Source organism: Haliotis rufescens, unplaced genomic scaffold (assembly GCF_023055435.1).
Source record: "Haliotis rufescens isolate VD_foot unplaced genomic scaffold, xgHalRufe1.0.p SCAF_24, whole genome shotgun sequence".
Classification (NCBI taxonomy): domain Eukaryota; kingdom Metazoa; phylum Mollusca; class Gastropoda; order Lepetellida; family Haliotidae; genus Haliotis; species Haliotis rufescens.
Genome location: NW_025963935.1, coordinates 2912303 through 2935872, shown reverse-complemented (window position 1 = coordinate 2935872; position 23570 = coordinate 2912303). Strand labels below are relative to the sequence as shown.

At 44.4% G+C, this 23570-nt stretch overlaps 1 protein-coding gene across 1 annotated transcript in view; it reads left to right on the top strand.

Moving 5' to 3' along the window:
- LOC124120338 (serine/threonine-protein phosphatase 6 regulatory ankyrin repeat subunit C-like) overlaps window positions 1–3073 on the top strand; it is a 38405-nt gene extending 35332 nt beyond the window's left edge. Inside the window, exons 3-5 of the mRNA XM_046483140.2 lie at window positions 1365–1424; window positions 1897–1962; window positions 2538–3073. Of these exons, the coding sequence (XP_046339096.2) occupies window positions 1365–1424; window positions 1897–1962; window positions 2538–2932 (521 nt within the window). The 3' untranslated portion in view covers window positions 2933–3073. The remainder of the gene's footprint in view (window positions 1–1364; window positions 1425–1896; window positions 1963–2537) is intronic.
- The last annotated feature ends 20497 nt before the right edge of the window (window positions 3074–23570 follow it).

The window sequence follows — 23570 nt, the reverse complement described above, 5'->3', positions numbered from 1 at the left end:
CGTAAAATGCACCAGTTTCAGAGTCTAGTTAACAGAGTGTTTGTATCGGGGAGGGTGGGGACTAAAACATCAGGCAAAGTCACTCGGAACAACAAATAATTTACGTCAGGTCGCAGCACTCTACATTTAGTAGTAGGCTATAGCCTGTTATCATCAATTGGCAAAGGCAATATGGACCCAGAGAAACCATCAAGACAGTAGTCGATGTAACAATTGTGTTAAATGCCCATTGTCCACAGACGTTGAAATGCACGAGAAATATATTTTCCTCCAGAATTACACTGGTGGGCGTCCTATCCTGGTCAAAATATATATAACGATGTGCATTGATTCTCACTCGCAACAAATACCTGAGTATAATTTAAATATACAGTAGTAATAACATAGCGGGCAATGCAAATTAGAAAACAATATTCAGTATTTGACCTGTATGAGCGAAGTAGGTTTGCTATTCACAGTGTTGATACTCAATTGCAGATATTATGCAACAACGCACCAACTTGCGGGGACCATTTCATTGTCATAACGATTCCAACCACAACTAACGAAGTCAGACTAAAATACTAATCATTCCATAATTGGGAATTAAGGGTAGGTAGCTGATGTAATACCATGTTGTAAAGTTCCAAAATAATAAATGCACATATTATGTGTATTCTGTGTACAGCAATATAAACTAACATGTTTAGTCCTTAGTCCTCATAATGGTAACATATAAAACCCTAAAAATGACATGGCTACTAGCCTAGTCTTTATGATATCTGAACTATTGGGATGTTTGGCAAGGACTATAGGACGAGTGCCTATTTCTATCGCTGATGTAGTATTGTTCATTTATGTTGTTACTGTTGTATGATTATATTATTATGACAACAAAATAACAATCTATTCAGTTCCTGCAACTTCAACCAAGAGAAGAGATATATCTCAGCAGTTAGCACATAGGCAGTGTGCAGCTTAGACTAATTCAGGAAGTGATTCAATAAATAAAAAAATATAATAAATAATAAATAATAAATATAAGTGATTTCAAAAATTTGTCAGTCACCATGCTATGGTATATTAATAACATATAAGTCACACATTTGTTGAAAGGCAAAAGCTTCTCTGAGGCCAGGAGTTATAATGTTTACCTGCAATATATAGTTTTCTGAAAAGCATATATGGGGGTTTTGGGTGGTGGGCAGCCTAGTGGTTAAAGCATTCGACCTTCGCGCGGAAAAACCGGGATCGATTCCCCCACATGGGTACAATGTCCGAAGCCCATGTCTAGTGTTCCCCGCCCAGATATTGTTGGAATATTGCTAAGAACCTGTAAAATCCAACTCACCCAACCCAACTGAACAGCATATTTTGTGTTTCAGCCTCGAGCGACCCGAGTCGAGGAGAAAGGGCCGAACAGATGACGACAGTGACGACCCATGGTAGGTGGGAGAACCAAGCAGGTGGTAGATACTGTCACTGTCCAACTTTGTACGAGATGAGGTCACATTCACATGTAACAAATATAAGCCTGAAAGTTCACTCCAGAAACCTTCATATGAACAGTCTCTACAATAACAAGCTGATAAATGTAATCTCTTATTATCCTAATAATTTGTAACAAGTCAATTGTATTGCCAGTACCACCATAAGGCTCAATCCAACAAGCCTGTAGAGACGCGCGGCTCAGATGAACAGCAATCTCAATGTTTGTGTTGTATTTATGAAAGAATCTAGTCGTTTGACCGATTTGTTAGTCGCTAGACCTTATATTTATACCTCTACTAAGATGAATGGTTTTGAAATTGTATTCATCAGTCAAAATTTTAAATACACAAACTTTGTCGAATATCTTGTGTGTATAATGCTTATTTAGTTTGTATTGTTTTCTGAACAGCATGTTCTGTGTTTCAGCCTGGAGCGACCCGAGTCGGACCACGAGGACACCAGTGACGACCACAAAAAAGCCTGCTACACAGGGTAGGTGGGAGAACCCAGCAGGTAGAAAGCCCACACTTTAATCCCCCCAACAATTAACAAGCTGGGGTATAGACCCGTGGGGGTTCTGACTTGCGTCTTGCATGTCATCGTATTCCAGTTGTGTCGATCGGTGCTCATGTTGTCAACCACTGGACTGTCTGTACCAGACTCCGCCATGTTATTGCTGGACTACTGCTGAGTGCGGCGTAAAACAACAAACAAACAGACTGACATACTCCAATGTCATGTCTTATAAGATCTATCTAATATTTCCAAACAGCAACTGTACTGACAGTATCATCTCATAAAGCTCAGTTCATCAAACGTTGACACTCTCCAGCCACACACAGAATAATGTTACAACAACTGGATGTGACAGAAAGATTTTAAACATTGACCACATAATCCTTGATTACATGAACCAGCTGTCGTCCTTCCCCTTGATCCTTGTGTTGTCAGCCATGTTGGAAGTGGTTGATGACGTACCGTGTCACGTGTCACCACGTTGAGGTGTGAACCATGTAGATGTATGACGAAGATGTCTGGAAGTGTACAGAGTTTACTTTGTGTTACAGCGACTCCATCACCAGCAGACTGCAGGGACCTCTACTCGGCCAGCTATGACGGGAACCTGGAGGAGGTGAAGCGGCTCCTGTCTCAGGGCGTGGACGTCAACTGTAGGTGGAGGAGCGGGACACCGGTGATGTGGGCAGCATACAGGGGACACAGAGACGTGGTGGAGCTCCTGGTGAGTGAAGGGGCCGATGTGTCACTGGTGGACAGGAACGGTCACAACACCCTTCACTACGCCTGTGTGGGAGGACACTTGGAGACGGTGAAGTTTGTGCTGTCTCTGCACGTGGTGGACATCGACGCCAGGAACAACTACGGGGAGACGGCGGCCGACCTGGCGAGACGCAGGGGACATACGCGAGTGTTGGATCTCCTCGTGTCCCGCGGCGCTCAGTGACGTCAGTGTCGTGTTTGTGTAGACGGTGGGGGAGACCTGACAGTGACGTGGTGTCCCGTTCACGTCGTCGTGTGTACATATGTCTTTATTTACGTGAAACTGTTTGTTGTTTTTGGAGATGAATAAAACTTGTAAAAACTTTGTCAGACATTTTGTCATTTGTTGTGTTTGGAATTTCGCATGATCAGGTAAGAAAATTGTTAACTGAGTGTAAATAGAGATGATGTGTGATTGGTATGTAAGCACCGCACCTCGTGATACGTTCATGCATGTCATCATATATTTCTGTGTTAGTTTTACGCCATAAGTTTGTAATTAATAGTGAAAAACATATAAAAAAAACTGTTTGTTTACATCTCGCTGCACTCGGTGACGTCAGACCGAGCCGAGGTTCGCCCAGCTGACGTGGCGCCAAATGTACAATGACAGTGACGTCACACTGTCGATGACGTCACGGCATTCCGGCTTAGGTCTAAACACTAAAGCTGCCTGCTGTTTTCTCGGCTAAATACGATATCAGTAATTCACAGGGCGGCACAATGCTGGCTTTGCGATGTATGCAAGTACAGCACAGGCCTCATGTGGGCGATATAGATTAACAAATCGAGATGTGTTGCATATTATTGCTGCTGAAATTTAAAAAGAAATATTTCTGATTGGTGAGATATTTATTTTCTCTCTCCCATTTCACCATTTCAATCAAGCTTCTTCCCAGCGGGTGACACCTTCTTTACACTCTCGTCTCACGACTGACCAGATTCCCAGATGAATTCAGAGCTATAGATAGGGTTTTGGTTATTTGTTGTTTTTCACCCAGGGGCAGGATGCCAGAGGGACATATATGTCCCTCCTCTTCAAACCTCACTTTGAAGTCGAATAAAATACAAAATACATCAGACACGCAGATACACTTCACAGTTTTGTATACTGTGAACTTTCCGCCATATTAGATAGTGTTTACAAAATCACGTTACACATGTACCGGTAATGAGACGTCTGTAACATTACGCGTATTTCAAACTCAGCTGTGATACATACATCCTTGAATTCCTCATACATTTTAGAAACAAATGACACATGGTCTCTGTCACCAATACACAGTGCCGAGATCAAATCAAGCAAAATAAGTAAGAAAACACCGCTGTGCACGAAAAACTGCACTGGTTTGAAATGTAAACAAAGCAAAATACATATTTTACAGTGTAGCATTTTCCCCTATTTTGAGCTATCCATTCGTCTATTCGTTCAGAATATGCATTGGAAGAGAATTATAGGAAAAATTAGGGAATTAAAAATAGCTATATCGCTATGATTTGATATTTTTCAAAAGAAATTGTCAACGCTACCGTTCTGTGTGACGCCATGACTGACGCAAAATCACGCACAACGACAACAGTATTTATCGGAATTTCTGACTATTTCCGTTGGTTTCAATGAAAATATAACAACAAATAACAGTAAACAGATTGTCAGAATGTTTCTGATTACTTACATGTCACATGTACGATCAGTGAATCAACGAAAGTCACCTCGTACAATCCCACGTACTGTTGACAGGGAACACGTCATTTTGTAAAAGTCAATCACCGGTAGTGATGTCATAAGTCAACATTGTTGAACATATTTGGTAATTTCTTTAAGGTGAAGGCCCTTGAACGATCATCGTATTTTGTTGTTTACAGTTTCAAGTGTGATGTAGATTTTGCATATCTCTAATACATATTTTCACACAATTAATTTCACTTTGGATATCTGCCAGTGTTCAATATAATATCATACGTAAATATAGGCCACAACATGTATGAATGTACCTTTGATAATCTGGTGTTTGTTTGAACATTGTTTACATAAGAAATTGATAAGTTTATAGTGCCGTATACGATATTTCTGTCCTTTGGACAAGTGTTACAAGGTGAAATATAAATGTAACTGCAACATGTACGTATTTCTTGGGAGTGTAAAAATCAATATTATAAGTTCATACAAACAACGTCAATGAATAGCCGTTTCATTTTCATTTAAAACTAAAACTGATTTATTACTTTAACAAAATGGATATTTTGCGTTAAAATATACGCACACATTTCCAGGAGAATTGTCTTGGTCTTGAAATAGTTTTTTTTAAGTCGTTTGATAAACATAACAGTGATATCTAATGATTCGCAGATGCGCGTTGTCACAAACGATTTACGAATTATTCCTCTCGTTTTGCATTATATAATCAAATTGTTCATCTTTTTCTAAATATTGTGATGACAGGATAGTAAACTGTTCACTTTATTTATCCAAGAATTGTAAAAAGTATTTAAGGGAGGAATATATATATATATCAATCAAAATACCAGTGTCGTCTTTCTCCGACGTTGTCAAAGACATAAAACCAGCCAAACATCAAATAGAAGGGTGTGATGTTTTTAGTATTTCATTACATTTGATCACAAGGCCAGTGCTTCATTAACAATGGGGGCGGTCGATAAGCCTAGTGGTTAAAGAGTTCGCTCGTCACGCCGAAGACCCGGGTTCGATTTCCGACATGGTTACAATGTGTGAAGCTCATTTCTGGTGTCCCCCATCGTGATATTGCTGGAATATTGCTTAAAGCGGCGTAAAACCAGACTCACTCACTCACTCCATTAATAATGGTGCAACATAAGCCAAATTACACGTGCACAGTCAGAAGAATGTTGTAATCTAATGACCAATTTACAGCTTAGATAGGGCCATTCATTTCGCTATTACTTATGAAGTACGATTTCATCATTTCTTACGGTAAAATAAGGGAGTATACAGTTTCAATATCGATATTTGTGTTGGAATAGTTTGGTTACTCGTGAACAAAATACCACGAAAATATACTGTCCTTGCCCACAGCTAATTCTCACCAAGTGACCTAGCTGAGTTTAAATAAACTGGAGCTAAGCATAGCTGAGTTATGCCCCCTTTTCTTTTTACGTGTGTAACCTCCCTGTCGCCTTTTGACGTCATAGAGCACAACATCCCCGCAGGAATTTTTTTAACGTGTTCATATTTTCCTTGTATTTTATGAAATAACAACAGTAGATGTGCAGAACATTTTGTTGGGGGTAATCCAGTCTGAATGCTAATGCCATAAGGATGTAGCTCACCCACAAAAGCTTTATACAAGGAAACTAACTATAGTTATAGTTATAGTAAGATATTGTGATATACTCTGGAAACTGGAGGAGTAGATTTCATGAAGCTCCGTAAAACAGGGGCAGTAACTCTGTCAAAATTTGTCGAAATGAAACAGGACTGCGATATACGTATCATTAACATGTCGACATCTTGTGTGTAGAGTGTCAGGATATTTTCACAAAACTGTAGGAGTTGATTTCACAAGCTTAGTACCCTCTCTCACAATTAGGCAAATGAAGCTCCGTAAAACAGGGGCAGTAACTCTGTCAAAATTAGTCAAAATGAAACAGGGCTGCGATATGTGTATCATCAACATGTCGACATCTTGTGTGTAGAGTGTCAGGGATAATCTCAGGGAGATGATTTCACAAGCTGAGTACCCTCTGTGGGACGGACGGACGGACAGACGGACGGACTGCGCCACGACATAATCCCCCTTCGGCCATTATGGCCCCGCAGAGGATAAAAATCAGTTTTCGTCATTTACGGCAGGCTATTTTTTGCATTGAATGTATGTCGTTATACACACGCATATAACTCCATTTGATATATATTTATGTCGTTCAGATATTAGGCAGAATTTTGTTTACTCACAGTTTCCGTAAAGCTGCTAAATAAAAAAAATCGTTGCACAGTACTTTTACCATGCAGTGTACGATAAAAAGCGGCGAAATTTCCTGAATACATTTTCGGACAACACTTGGCAGTATCTTTTGTTCAAACCGGATTGATATCTGCAGTTAGATTTACACCATCAGATAGGAAATTTGATACTCGGCGTAATCTTATAGCCGGAGGTAGATCCAGTCCCGCATGAGCGCAGTTGTCGCACAGCCTTCACTTTTCCGATCTTAGGAAAATGTGCGTCAGAAAAAAACCTCAGCATCCAGCAGGTTAATTTTGTTTGCGTTTCCCCTTTTTTAAGGTACAATATGTATAATGTGAGGTGAGGTGAAATTGGGTTTAACGTCGCGTCCAAGATTATTGCACTTATATAGCGACGTGCATGCACGTGTATGTGTGTGTGTGTGTGTGTGGCTGCTTGTACTAGTCCGGACTGATGCCGATTTATAGTGCTAGCTCACTGAGATACCATGCCGCAATTTAAACATGAATACCCCACTCAGACACAGTATACTGACTCCGAGCCGACCAGTCCTTGTTTTAGCCCCTTAATGCCGAGCGCCAGACAGGGTAACAACAAGTACAATCTTTTAACGTCTTTTTGTATGACGCGGCCCGGGATCGAACCCTCGACCTTCCGCTCTCCGGGCGGACGCTCTACCACAAGACCACGGAGGCGGTCATATGTATTATGAATACTGACGAGGCACGATGTGCTTTTCATTTGGCATCTATCGGTTTGTTCATCGCAAACGCTTTTCCGAATGTAACTGACGTTAAGTGAATTTGGCGATCGGCTGATACACAATCATGTTATCTAACAGTTGTAATATATGCAATCGTTTTTTTCTAATAGTTATAATATAAGCATAAATTTTATTTAAACAGCAAAAAGTTTAGTTTTTGTTGCGTATTTGATACGCAAGGATATGATTTGTCTGCGTAGTTCCGTTTATTTAATGTGTATTTTACGCAAATATACAGCTCATCTCGAGCTCTGGAATTTATTTACCTTTTTCTTTGTTTAATCAGATTCGACCGAGATTGCAGACTAACATGAAATCACTAGACTGGGTTCCTGTCTACCTAAACTAAATCGCGCTAACCTTGCGTGGCGCACCAACAATGGAAACAGTTTAATAAAATCACCATACTTGCCCCTGACATTCCTACTGTACCAATTATATGATAGTTGATACGAAATAGAATTCAAATTGACAAAACAATAATTATTAGCTGGGGTAAGTGTATATTCGGCGTCACGGAAGTCACATGAATATAAACAAAATGGTCAGTCGGTTGCGAGTTGAACTCCAAGCATGGTTGTGGTCACCTATCACTGTGGGGAGCTTTGACTGGTGCCCGCGAATGCATCTATATCCCCCGCCATTTTAACACGTTATGGTCCCATGGACATGTCTTAGGCCATGTCAAAAAAGCTGCAATGGAAATTCTAAAATAAACTTGTATAAAACTCTTTAATAGCAAAGGGGAACCAGTTCAGTATGTGCCTAATAGACATGCAAAGTTTTGTAAGAAAGTATTTAATGGTTCTTTTAGTAACGCTCCGGAAACGAACAGCACCCTTATAGAACCTAAGTCCGACTTGTTGCCATGGAAACGTAAAAAATAAAACTTTATATAATTCCTAAATAGCAAAAGGCACAAGTTCAGCATGAGTCTGATAGACATGCAAAGTTTCGTACAGAAATATTTAACGGTTTCTGATTTATGCTCCGGAAACGATTTCGGGACGCAAACACGCACGCACACACACACACACGGACGGAACCCATTTCTATATCCGCCGCCAACTTCGTTGGGGCGGGGGATAACAAGAGGTCCATGGGGCCTTATCGCTCACCTGGATATTTATGGAATCAGTCCATTTCTACAATTGTAAATTCCTATCACCTGAGAATACTTCCAACCAAATGTTAGTAATGGGTAATGGTGGGTCAGTAATGGGAGGTGGTGGGTCAGTGACGGTAAGTGGTGGGTCAGTGATGGGGAGTGGTGGGTCAGTAATGGGAGGTGGTGGATTAGTGATGGGGAGTGGTGGGTAAGTGATGGGGAGGGGTGGGTCAGTGATGGGGAGTGGTGGGTAAGTGATGGGGAGGGGTGGGTCAGTGATTGGGAGTGGTGGGTAAGTGATTGGGAGTGGTGGGTCAGTGATGGGGAGTGGTGGGTCAGTAATGGGAGGTGGTGGATTAGTGATGGGGAGTGGTGGGTCAGTAATGGGAAGTGGTGGGTTAGTGATTGGGAGTGGTGGGTCAGTGATGGAAAGTGGTGGGTCAGTGATGGGGAGTGGTGGGTCAGTGATGGGGAGTCGGGTCAGTGATGGGGAGTGATGGGTCAGACCACAGAGGATCCGTCACACCAACATAGATCAATCAAACAACATAGGAATAAATTACACTGAGGAAGACACGGATAGTTCACACCAGGAGATCTTTCACACCACAGAGCATCATTCACACTACAGAGGATCATTCAGACCACAGAGGATCATTCACACCACAGAGGATCATTCACATTAAAGGGGATCATTCACACCAAAGGTGATCATTCACACTACAGAGGATCATTCACACCACAGAGGATCATTCACACCACGGAGGATCATTCACACCACAGAGGATCATTCACACCACAGAGGATCATTCACACCAAAGGGGATCATTCACACTACAGAGGATCATTCAGAACACAGAGGATCATTTACACTACAGAGGATCATTCAGAGCAAAGAGGATCATTCACACAACAGAGGATCATTCACGCCACAGAGGATCATTCATACCACAGAGGATCATTCACACCACAGAGGATCATTCACACTGCAGTGGATCATTCACGCCACAGAGGATCATTTACACCACAGAGGATCATTCACACCACAGAGGATCATTCACACCACAGAGGATCATTCATACCACAGAGGATCATTTACACCACAGAGGATCATTCACACTACAGAGGATCATTCACACTACAGAGGAACATTTAGACCAAAGAGGGTCATTCACACTATAGAGGATCATTTAGACGAAAGAGGGTCATTCGCACCACAGAGGATCATTCACACTACGGAGGATCATTCACACCACAGAGGATCATTCATACCACAGAGGATCATTCACACCACAGAGGATCATTAACACTATAGAGGATCATTCGCACCACAGAGGATCATTCACACTACAGAGGATAATTCACACCACAGAGGATCATTCATACCACAGAGGATCATTCACACCACAGAGGACCATTCACACTACAGAGGATCATTCACACCACAGAGGATCATTAACACTACAGAGGATCATTCACGCCACAGAGGATCATTCATACCACAGAGGATCATTCACACCACAGAGGATCATTCACACTACAGAGGATCATTCACACTACAGAGGTTCATTCACAATACAGAGGATCATTCATACCACAGAGGATCATTCACACCACAGAGGATCATTCACACTACAGAGGATCATTCACACTACAGAGGATCATTCACACCATATAGGATCATTCAGACCACAGAGGATCATTCACACTACAGAGGATCATTCACACCATATAGGATCATTCACACTACAGAGGATCATTCACACTACAGAGGTTCATTCACAATACAGAGGATCATTCAGATTCAGGCCTGCGAAATCAATGAATACGTTGACATACAGCTAGCCTACGTTATCAAATCTGTCAATACACTTCGCTGACAATCAATGAGTTTTACCACTCAATAACATGCTTGTTTGTTCCAATATTCAAGTATGAATCAAGAATAATCTTAAATAACATTTATTTACTTAAAGAATAGAAACAGGTTGAATGGTTTAAACCACTTAAATAACTTGCATCAGAGCCTTTCAGAATAATCATTTTATTCAATCTGAGTTGTTTGATTTTATGGTACATAATTCTTTCGCCAGAGTCCCAGGTATCAGAAATTGAATACACTGACAGCTCATCTAAACAACTCGTTTCGGCTATCTTCACAAACATTTTCTTGTAGAGGTATGTGGCGAAAACAAGTCTTTACAAAAACTTTGCTGTTGGATTATTTCTTTAGGTTCACACTAAACTTTTCAAACAATCATCCAGGCCTACAATAAGCATCACATCTGTCTTCATTGATGACCATATTCATCATCACTGTCCAATGGTCAAATGTGACATAAGCCATGTTTACCTGGCGATGCCCCCCCTTGTCGGACAAGAAATGTTCATTCGGCAACAGCACCAAGTCCTTGGAGGCATTTCTGAATACCATCTGAAAATAACAAAACCATCACATGACTAGAGGACCTAGTCCAGTCTCTGAAATGAAATTATCTTACAGATGGTCCCAGACCATGACCATCTTAACCTGAACAATACTACAATGGGGAGCACAGGACCACACTGAAATTGTGTGGTCAGCAAAACACAAATTAATCTTGATAAAACCTACATTGGATTAACAAGATTACCATGGCTGAAACTCAATTCAAAAGCAGACTATGCCAAGTCTAACCTTTACCTGCCTTCGACATGTGCCAGTCATGTTTTACTCGACAAAGAGCATGCCACAACTGGTAGTGTTGTTGCAATTCATCAGTACACAGGCGCATCGTCAGCAAACTTTGCATGATACGATACCCGATACATTTCATTTGGCATCGATTCACATTTAACCCCATATCGATTGTCCATGATGATCTCTCATCCATATGAATAAGCAAGTACAAACTCTTTTTTAAAATTCCTCATAACTTTCTTGGCCGTCCTTCAAATACGAAACCGGCCCAATAACAAGACTGACCAGCTTTTCCTTGCTCCCTGGCATAATACAATACATCAACTGTTTGTTTCATTTTCTCAAACAGAATGGTTGGCTTGACTCATATTCATGTTGATGGGAATTAGTCAGTTGTCCTTCTGTAAGCGATTTACTTTTATAGCCTCATCCCCCCCTAAAGAGTTTGCATAAACTCTTGTTGCGCTTACAGAATTTAAACAAGAGGTTCTCCAAGTTTGGGTGGCACTCTGAGTGAGGGAGTAATGCTTAAGTCTTAAATAAGTGACAAACTACAAAATTGTTCCACATACTGATTTATTACAATTCTAGGTATTTGCGAACGATATACATGTGTTTCACGTTCGGACACAACTGGTTACAAACCAATGGAAGTACTAATATCAAACGATACACATGTGTTTCAAGTTCGGACACAACTGGTTACAAACCTATGGAAATACTAATATCAAACGATACACATGTGTTTCAAGTTCGGACACAACTGGTTACAAATCTATGGAATTACTAATATCGAACGATGTACATATGTTTCAAGTTCGGACACAACTGGTTACAAATCTATGGAAGTACTAATATCGAACGATGTACATATGTTTCAAGTTCGGACACAACTGGTTACAAATCTATGGAAGTACTAATATCGAACGATATACATGTGTTTCAAGTTCGGTCACAACTGGTTACACACCAATGGAAATACTAATATCGAACGATATACATGTGTTTCAAGTTCGGTCACAACTGGTTACAAACCAATGGAAGTACTAATATCGAACGATATACATGTGTTTCAAGTTCGGTCACAACTGGTTACAAATCTATGGAAGTACTAATATCGACCGATATACATGTGTTTCAAGTTCGGTCACAACTGGTTACAAATCTATGGAAATACTAATATCGAACGATATACATGTGTTTCAAGTTCGGTCACAACTGGTTACAAACCAATGGAAATACTAATATCGAACGATATACATGTGTTTCAAGTTCGGTCACAACTGGTTACAAACCAATGGAAGTACTAATATCGAACGATATACATGTGTTTCAAGTTCGGTCACAACTGGTTACAAACCAATGGAAATACTAATATCGAACGATATACATGTGTTTCAAGTTCGGTCACAACTGGTTACAAACCAATGGAAATACTAATATCGACCGATATACATGTGTTTCAAGTTCGGACACAACTGGTTACAAACCAATGGAAATACTAATATCGACCGATATACATGTGTTTCAAGTTCGGACACAACTGGTTACAAACCAATGGAAGTACTAATATCGAACGATATACATGTGTTTCAAGTTCGGACACAACTGGTTACAAACCAATGGAAATACTAATATCGAACGATATACATGTGTTTCAAGTTCGGACACAACTGGTTACAAATCTATGGAAATACTAATATCGACCGATATACATGTGTTTCAAGTTCGGTCACAACTGGTTACAAACCTATGGAAGTACTAATATCGAACGATATACATGTGTTTCAAGTTCGGACACAACTGGTTACAAACCTATGGAAATACTAATATCGACCGATATACATGTGTTTCAAGTTCGGTCACAACTGGTTACAAACCTATGGAAGTACTAATATCAAACGATATACATGTGTTTCAAGTTCGGACACAACTGGTTACAAACCAATGGAAGTACTAATATCGAACGATATACATGTGTTTCAAGTTCGGACACAACTGGTTACAAACCAATGGAAGTACTAATATCGACCGATAGACATGTGTTTCAAGTTCGGACACAACTGGTTACAAACCAATGGAAGTACTAATATCGACCGATAGACATGTGTTTCAAGTTCGGACACAACTGGTTACAAACCAATGGAAATACTAATATCGACCGATATACATGTGTTTCAAGTTCGGACACAACTGGTTACAAACCAATGGAAGTACTAATATCGAACGATATACATGTGTTTCAAGTTCGGACACAACTGGTTACAAATCTATGGAAGTACTAATATCGAACGATATACATGTGTTTCAAGTTCGGACACAACTGGTTACAAACCAATGGAAGTACTAATATCGACCGATAGACATGTGTTTCAAGTTCGGACACAACTGGTTACAAACCAATGGAAATACTAATATCGAACGATATACATGTGTTTCAAGTTCGGACACAACTGGTTACAAACCTATGGAAGTACTAATATCGAACGATATACATGTGTTTCAAGTTCGGACACAACTGGTTACAAACCAATGGAAATACTAATATCGAACGATATACATGTGTTTCAAGTTCGGTCACAACTGGTTACAAACCAATGGAAGTACTAATATCGACCGATATACATGTGTTTCACGTTCGGTCACAACTGGTTACAAACCAATGGAAGTACTAATATCGACCGATATACATGTGTTTCAAGTTAGGACACAACTGGTTACAAACCAATGGAAGTACTAATATCGAACGATATACATGTGTTTCAAGTTCGGTCACAACTGGTTACAAACCAATGGAAGTACTAATATCGACCGATATACATGTGTTTCAAGTTAGGACACAACTGGTTACAAACCAATGGAAGTACTAATATCGAACGATAGACATGTAGGTGTTAAACGCTTTCACTAGTCACAGTCCGCAAACCTATCTGACACACTCGGTGGACACAACGGGTCCAAAGACTTGGCAACTCTCTAACAAACACTGGCACATATTCTCAGTCTAATGTCATAGATACAGTATCGAGATACGTATCACACGGTGGCTTCTGTATCAAGATATGTATCACCTGAACAGAACTGAGACACCAGGATGGCATGGAGCTTCTCACCTGAACAGAACTGAGACACCAGGATGGCATGGAGCCTCTCACCTGAACAGAACTGAGACTAGAGGATTGCGTGGAGCCTCTCACCTGAACAGAACTGAGACACCAGGATGGCGTGGAGCTTCTCACCTGAACAGAACTGAGACACCAGGATGCCATGGAGCTTCTCACCTGAACAGAACTGAGACACCAGGATGGCATGGAGCCTCTCATCTGAACAGAACTGAGACACAAAGATGGCATGGAGCCTCTCACCTGAACAGAACTGAGACACCAGGATGGCGTGGAGCTTCTCACCTGAACAGAACTGAGACACCAGGATGCCATGGAGCTTCTCACCTGAACAGAACTGAGACACCAGGATGCCATGGAGCTTCTCACCTGAACAGAACTGAGACACCAGGATGGCATGGAGCCTCTCATCTGAACAGAACTGAGACACAAAGATGGCATGGAGCCTCTCACCTGAACAGAACTGAGACACCAGGATGGCATGGAGCCTCTCATCTGAACAGAACTGAGACACCAGGATGGCATAGAGCCTCTCACCTGAACAGAACTGAGACACCAGGATGGCATGGAGCTTCTCACCTGAACAGAACTGAGACACCAGGATGGCATGGAGCCTCTCACCTGAACAGAACTGAGACACCAGGATTCCATGGAGCTTCTCACCTGAACAGAACTGAGACACCAGGATGGCATGGAGCTTCTCACCTGAACAGAACTGAGACACCAGGATGGCATGGAGCTTCTCACCTGAACAGAACTGAGACACCAGGATGGCATGGAGCTTCTCACCTGAACAGAACTGAGACAACAGGATGGCATGGAGCTTCTCACCTGAACAGAACTGAGACACCAGGATGGCATGGAGCCTCTCACCTGAACAGAACTGAGACACCAGGATGGCATGGAGCTCCTCACCTGAACAGAACTGAGACACCAGGATGGCATGGAGCCTCTCACCTGAGCAGAACTGAGACACCAGGATTGCATGGAGCTTCTCACCTGAACAGAACTGAGACACCAGGATGGCATGGAGCCTCTCACCTGAACAGAACTGAGACACCAGGATGGCATGGAGCCTCTCATCTGAACAGAACTGAGACACAAGGATGGCATGGAGCCTCTCACCTGAACAGAACTGAGACACCAGGATGGCGTGGAGCTTCTCACCTGAACAGAACTGAGACACCAGGATGCCATGGAGCTTCTCACCTGAACAGAACTGAGACACCAGGATGCCATGGAGCTTCTCACCTGAACAGAACTGAGACACCAGGATGGCATGGAGCCTCTCATCTGAACAGAACTGAGACACAAAGATGGCATGGAGCCTCTCACCTGAACAGAACTGAGACACCAGGATGGCATGGAGCCTCTCATCTGAACAGAACTGAGACACCAGGATGGCATAGAGCCTCTCACCTGAACAGAACTGAGACACCAGGATGGCATGGAGCTTCTCACCTGAACAGAACTGAGACACCAGAATGGCATGGAGCCTCTCACCTGAACAGAACTGAGACACCAGGATTCCATGGAGCTTCTCACCTGAACAGAACTGAGACACCAGGATGGCATGGAGCTTCTCACCTGAACAGAACTGAGACACCAGGATGGCATGGAGCTTCTCACCTGAACAGAACTGAGACACTAGGATGGCATGGAGCTTCTCACCTGAACAGAACTGAGACACCAGGATGGCATGGAGCCTCTCACCTGAACAGAACTGAGACACCAGGATGGCATGGAGCTCCTCACCTGAACAGAACTGAGACACCAGGATGGCATGGAGCCTCTCACCTGAACAGAACTGAGACACCAGGATTGCATGGAGCTTCTCACCTGAACAGAACTGAGACACCAGGATGGCATGGAGCTTCTCACCTGAACAGAACTGAGACAACAGGATGGCATGGAGCTTCTCACCTGAACAGAACTGAGACACCAGGATGGCATGGAGCCTCTCACCTGAGCAGAACTGAGACACCAGGATTGCATGGAGCTTCTCAACTGAACAGAACTGAGACACCAGGATGGCATGGAGCTTCTCACCGGAACAGAACTGAGACACCAGGATGGCATGGAGCTTCTCACCTGAACAGAACTGAGACACCAGGATGGCATGGAGCCTCTCATCTGAACAGAACTGAGACACCAGGATGGCATGGAGCCTCTCACCTGAACAGAACTGAGACACCAGGATGGCATGGAGCTTCTCACCTGAACAGAACTGAGACACCAGGATGGCATGGAGCCTCTCACCTGAACGGAACTGAGACACCAGGATGGCATGGAGCTTCTCACCTGAACAGAACTGAGACACCAGGATGGCATGGAGCTTCTCACCTGAACAGAACTGAGACACCAGGATTGCATGGAGCTTCTCACCTGAACAGAACTGAGACACCAGGATGGCATGGAGCTTCTCACCTGAACAGAACTGAGACAACAGGATGGCATGGAGCTTCTCACCTGAACAGAACTGAGACACCAGGATGGCATGGAGCCTCTCACCTGAACAGAACTGAGACACCAGGATGGCATGGAGCTTCTCACCTGAACAGAACTGAGACACCAGGATGGCATGGAGCCTCTCACCTGAGCAGAACTGAGACACCAGGATTGCATGGAGCTTCTCACCTGAACAGAACTGAGACACCAGGATGGCATGGAGCTTCTCACCTGAACAGAACTGAGACAACAGGATGGCATGGAGCTTCTCACCTGAACAGAACTGAGACACCAGGATGGCATGGAGCCTCTCACCTGAACAGAACTGAGACACCAGGATGGCATGGAGCCTCTCACCTGAACAGAACTGAGACACCAGGATGGCATGGAGCCTCTCACCTGAACAGAACTGAGACACCAGGATGGCATGGAGCTTCTCACCTGAACAGAACTGAGACACCAGGAAGGCATGGAGCCTCTCACCTGAACAGAACTGAGACACCAGGATGGCATGGAGCCTCTCACCTGAACAGAACTGAGACACCAGGATGGCATGGAGCTTCTCACCTGAACAGAACTGAGACAACAGGATGGCATGGAGCTTCTCACCTGAACAGAACTGAGACACCAGGATGGCATGGAGCCTCTCAGATGAACAGAACTGAGACACCAGGATGGCATGGAGCCTCTCACCTGAACAGAACTGAGACACCAGGATGGCATGGAGCTTCTCACCTGAACAGAACTGAGACACCAGGATGGCATGGAGCTTCTCACCTGAACAGAACTGAGACACCAGGATGGCATGGAGCCTCTCACCTGAACAGAACTGAGACACCAGGATCGCATGGAGCTCCTCACCTGAACAGAACTGAGACACCAGGATGGCATGGAGCCTCTCACCTGAGCAGAACTGAGACACCAGGATTGCATGGAGCTTCTCACCTGAACAGAACTGAGACACCAGGATGGCATGGAGCCTCTCACCTGAACAGAACTGAGACACCAGGATGGCATGGAGCCTCTCATCTGAACAGAACTGAGACACAAAGATGGCATGGAGCCTCTCACCTGAACAGAACTGAGACACCAGGATGGCGTGGAGCTTCTCACCTGAACAGAACTGAGACACCAGGATGCCATGGAGCTTCTCACCTGAACAGAACTGAGACACCAGGATGCCATGGAGCTTCTCACCTGAACAGAACTGAGACACCAGGATGGCATGGAGCCTCTCATCTGAACAGAACTGAGACACAAAGATGGCATGGAGCCTCTCACCTGAACAGAACTGAGACACCAGGATGGCATGGAGCCTCTCATCTGAACAGAACTGAGACACCAGGATGGCATAGAGCCTCTCACCTGAACAGAACTGAGACACCAGGATGGCATGGAGCCTCTCACCTGAACAGAACTGAGACACCAGGATGGCATGGAGCCTCTCACCTGAACAGAACTGAGACACCAGGATTCCATGGAGCTTCTCACCTGAACAGAACTGAGACACCAGGATGGCATGGAGCTTCTCACCTGAACAGAACTGAGACACCAGGATGGCATGGAGCTTCTCACCTGAACAGAACTGAGACACCAGGATGGCATGGAGCTTCTCACCTGAACAGAACTGAGACACCAGGATGGCATGGAGCCTCTCACCTGAACAGAACTGAGACACCAGGATGGCATGGAGCTCCTCACCTGAACAGAACTGAGACACCAGGATGGCATGGAGCTTCTCACCTGAACAGAACTGAGACACCAGGATTGCATGGAGCTTCTCACTTGAACAGAACTGAGACAACAGGATGGCATGGAGCTTCTCACCTGAACAGAACTGAGACACCAGGATTGCATGGAGCTTCTCATCTGAACAGAACTGAGACAACAGGATGACATGGAGCTTCTCACCTGAACAGAACTGAGACACCAGGATTGCATGGAGCTCCTCACCTGAACAGAACTGAGACACCAGGATGGCATGGAGCTTCTCACCTGAACAGAACTGAGACAACAGGATGGCATGGAGCTTCTCACCTGAACAGAACTGAGACACCAGGATGGCATGGAGCCTCTCACCTGAACAGAACTGAGACACCAGGATGGCATGGAGCTCCTCACCTGAACAGAACTGAGACACCAGGATGGCATGGAGCCTCTCACCTGAGCAGAACTGAGACACCAGGATGGCATGGAGCTTCTCAACTGAACAGAACTGAGACACCAGGATGGCATGGAGCTTCTCACCTGAACAGAACTGAGACAACAGGATGGCATGGAGCTTCTCACCTGAACAGAACTGAGACACCAGGATGGCATGGAGCCTCTCACCTGAACAGAACTGAGACACCAGGATGGCATGGAGCTCCTCACCTGAACAGAACTGAGACACCAGGATGGCATGGAGCCTCTCACCTGAGCAGAACTGAGACACCAGGATGGCATGGAGCTTCTCAACTGAACAGAACTGAGACACCAGGATGGCATGGAGCTTCTCACCGGAACAGAACTGAGACAACAGGATGGCATGGAGCTTCTCACCTGAACAGAACTGAGACACCAGGATGGCATGGAGCCTCTCACCTGAACAGAACTGAGACACCAGGATGGCATGGAGCCTCTCACCTGAACAGAACTGAGACACCAGGATGGCATGGAGCTTCTCACCTGAACAGAACTGAGACACCAGGATGGCATGGAGCCTCTCACCTGAACGGAACTGAGACACCAGGATGGCATGGAGCTTCTCACCTGAACAGAACTGAGACACCAGGATGGCATGGAGCTTCTCACCTGAACAGAACTGAGACACCAGGATTGCATGGAGCTTCTCACCTGAACAGAACTGAGACACCGGGATGGCATGGAGCTTCTCACCTGAACAGAACTGAGACAACAGGATGGCATGGAGCTTCTCACCTGAACAGAACTGAGACACCAGGATGGCATGGAGCCTCTCACCTGAACAGAACTGAGACACCAGGATTGCATGGAGCTTCTCACCTGAACAGAACTGAGACACCAGGATGGCATGGAGCCTCTCACCTGAGCAGAACTGAGACACCAGGATTGCATGGAGCTTCTCACCTGAACAGAACTGAGACACCAGGATGGCATGGAGCTTCTCACCTGAACAGAACTGAGACAACAGGATGGCATGGAGCTTCTCACCTGAACAGAACTGAGACAACAGGATGGCATGGAGCCTCTCACCTGAACAGAACTGAGACACCAGGATGGCATGGAGCCTCTCACCTGAACAGAACTGAGACACCAGGATGGCATGGAGCCTCTCACCTGAACAGAACTGAGACACCAGGATGGCATGGAGCTTCTCACCTGAACAGAACTGAGACACCAGGAAGGCATGGAGCCTCTCACCTGAACAGAACTGAGACACCAGGATGGCATGGAGCCTCTCACCTGAACAGAACTGAGACACCAGGATGGCATGGAGCTTCTCACCTGAACAGAACTGAGACAACAGGATGGCATGGAGCTTCTCACCTGAACAGAACTGAGACACCAGGATGGCATGGAGCCTCTCATCTGAACAGAACTGAGACACCAGGATGGCATGGAGCCTCTCACCTGAACAGAACTGAGACACCAGGATGGCATGGAGCTTCTCACCTGAACAGAACTGAGACACCAGGATGGCATGGAGCCTCTCACCTGAACGGAACTGAGACACCAGGATGGCATGGAGCTTCTCACCTGAACAGAACTGAGACACCAGGATGGCATGGAGCTTCTCACCTGAACAGAACTGAGACACCAGGATTGCATGGAGCTTCTCACCTGAACAGAACTGAGACACCAGGATGGCATGGAGCTTCTCACCTGAACAGAACTGAGACAACAGGATGGCATGGAGCTTCTCACCTGAACAGAACTGAGACACCAGGATGGCATGGAGCCTCTCACCTGAACAGAACTGAGACACCAGGATGGCATGGAGCTTCTCACCTGAACAGAACTGAGACACCAGGATGGCATGGAGCTTCTCACCTGAGCAGAACTGAGACACCAGGATGGCATGGAGCTTCTCACCTGAACAGAACTGAGACACCAGGATGGCATGGAGCCTCTCACCTGAACAGAACTGAGACACCAGGATGGCATGGAGCTTCTCACCTGAACAGAACTGAGACACCAGGAAGGCATGGAGCCTCTCACCTGAACATAACTGAGACACCAGGATTGCATGGAGCCTCTCACCTGAACAGAACTGAGACACCAGGATGGCATGGAGCTTCTCATCTGAACAGAACTGAGACACCAGGATGGCATGGAGCTTCTCACCTGAACAGAACTGAGACACCAAGATTGCATGGAGCCTCTCACCTGAACAGAACTGAGACAACAGGATGGCATGGAGCCTCTCACCTGAACAGAACTGAGACACCAGGATGGCATGGAGCTCCTCACCTGAACAGAACTGAGACACCAGGATGGCATGGAGCTTCTCACTTGAACAGAACTGAGACAACAGGATGGCATGGAGCTTCTCACCTGAACAGAACTGAGACACCAGGATTGCATGGAGCTTCTCACCTGAACAGAACTGAGACACCAGGATGGCATGGAGCTTCTCACCTGAACAGAACTGAGACACCAGGATGGTATGGAGCTTCTCACCTGAACAGAACTGAGACACCAGGATGGCATGGAGCTTCTCACCTGAGCAGAACTGAGACACCAGGATGGCATGGAGCCTCTCATCTGAACAGAACTGAGACACCAGGATGGCATGGAGCCTCTCATCTGAACAGAACTGAGACACCAGGATGGCATGGAGCCTCTCATCTGAACAGAACTGAGACACCAGGATGGCATGGAGCCTCTCATCTGAACAGAACTGAGACACCAAGATGGCATGGAGCTTCTCACCTGAACAGAACTGAGACACCAGGATGGTGTGGAGCTTCTCACCTGAACAGAACTGAGACACCAGGATGGCATGGAGCTTCTCACCTGAACAGAACTGAGACACCAGGATGGCATGGAGCCTCTCATCTGAACAGAACTGAGACACCAGGATTGCATGGAGCTTCTCACCTGAACAGAACTGAGACACCAGGATGGCGTGGAGCCTCTCACCTGAACAGAACTGAGACACCAGGATGGCATGAAGCCTCTCACCTGAACAGAACTGAGACACCAGGATGGCATGGAGCTTCTCACCTGAACAGAACTGAGACACCTGGATGGCATGGAGCCTCTCACCTGAACAGAACTGAGACACCAGGATGGCATGAAGCCTCTCACCTGAACAGAACTGAGACTATTGTAAGCCTATGTTAAAGCTATCGCTTTGTGCAAATGGGCCCAGGTCGTTTCCCTCCTGACACCCCGGCCCCAGTTGCTGTGAAGAGTTGCGTCCCTTAGCGAGCAATGCAAGCTCCTCACAACGATTGCCTGTTCGCAGTGCTCTCTAGCACGTCTGTACTAACAAAGGTGTCACGCAGCAGTGTCAATGATCCGCTGTTGGTTGGTTCAAACCCAAGGAGATAATCATCCCTGGTATGACGTTTATAACTATCAATTTTCACCCCACATTAAGATGACACCCTCATATAACTGGAATACTGTAAGGCAGCATATTTTGTTTCACACAGCACTCAGCAATATTCCAGGGGTCTGCAAATAATCGAGTCTGGAGTCAATCCAGTGATTGACATCATGAGCAACAATCCACATTTTCTGGGTACAGTGTAACCAAATCAACTAAGTCACCGAGTTAGTGAGTTAATATTTAGCGCCACATCGGCAATATTTCAGCCCTATCGTGACCAGACACAATTCGCCTTTAATAATATATATGTAAACAGTATAAAATCCTGTCGACTGATGGCAGTAAAGCAAGTAGATCTCGATTATCACAGATCTAGGTTTAAAACTAGGATTATGATCACTGTGTGGGATAAGAAGTGGTGTCACCGATTTGTTAGTTATACCATGGCTGGGTACCCAACAAAAGACGATGTCATATTGGCCAGTAGCAAGATCATTAAATAATTCAAGAATTTGGATTAAAAGTGTATGTTTAAATGACATATTTGTAATTGCCAAAAGGCACAAAAGAGAATCTGAAAAAATAATGAAGTGTTTATATTCAGATTGGTTGTTGATATATTTTAGTTCCTTTAAAATGGCCTTGAAAATGGTGACTGGTATATCTAGCAATCGTGAAGATATTGTTCTGAATCCAATGACAGCGGCAGTAGCAACAGCGCCACCCTCCTTGTCTTAAGCGTTTCTTAATTGATAGTATTCTTCTTGATAAAATAGTTGATTAGTATCTGATTTCCTTAATTTGCCATTTTACCATTTGCCAAGGAGGTGATGAAAACAGTTGAGAGGGACCTATATCTCGCAGTTTGATATCAGAAGCAGATATATGGCAAACTGGATTCTGATGCAGAGTTCTCGGGGTCTACAGGCCATTCCTAGGACAAGCATTGTTAATGTCCATCAGAAGATTCAGCTTTCAGTGTGGTAAAAAAGAAAAGGAAAAAAAATCAAAATATTGCAAAATACGTACATTGTACATGCTAAGTGCCCTAGTCATATACCAAATTTCTTTTTTTTATCTTTTTTTCTAGGATTATTGCTGTGCAACATCAGACAACATCAGACAACACGTTCTATAGGTGTGAATGGCTATGGTTCGAGTTTGACAGGACATGCTTACCCTTTTCGCGAACACACACGCACGCACGCACGCACGCACGCACGCACACACACACAC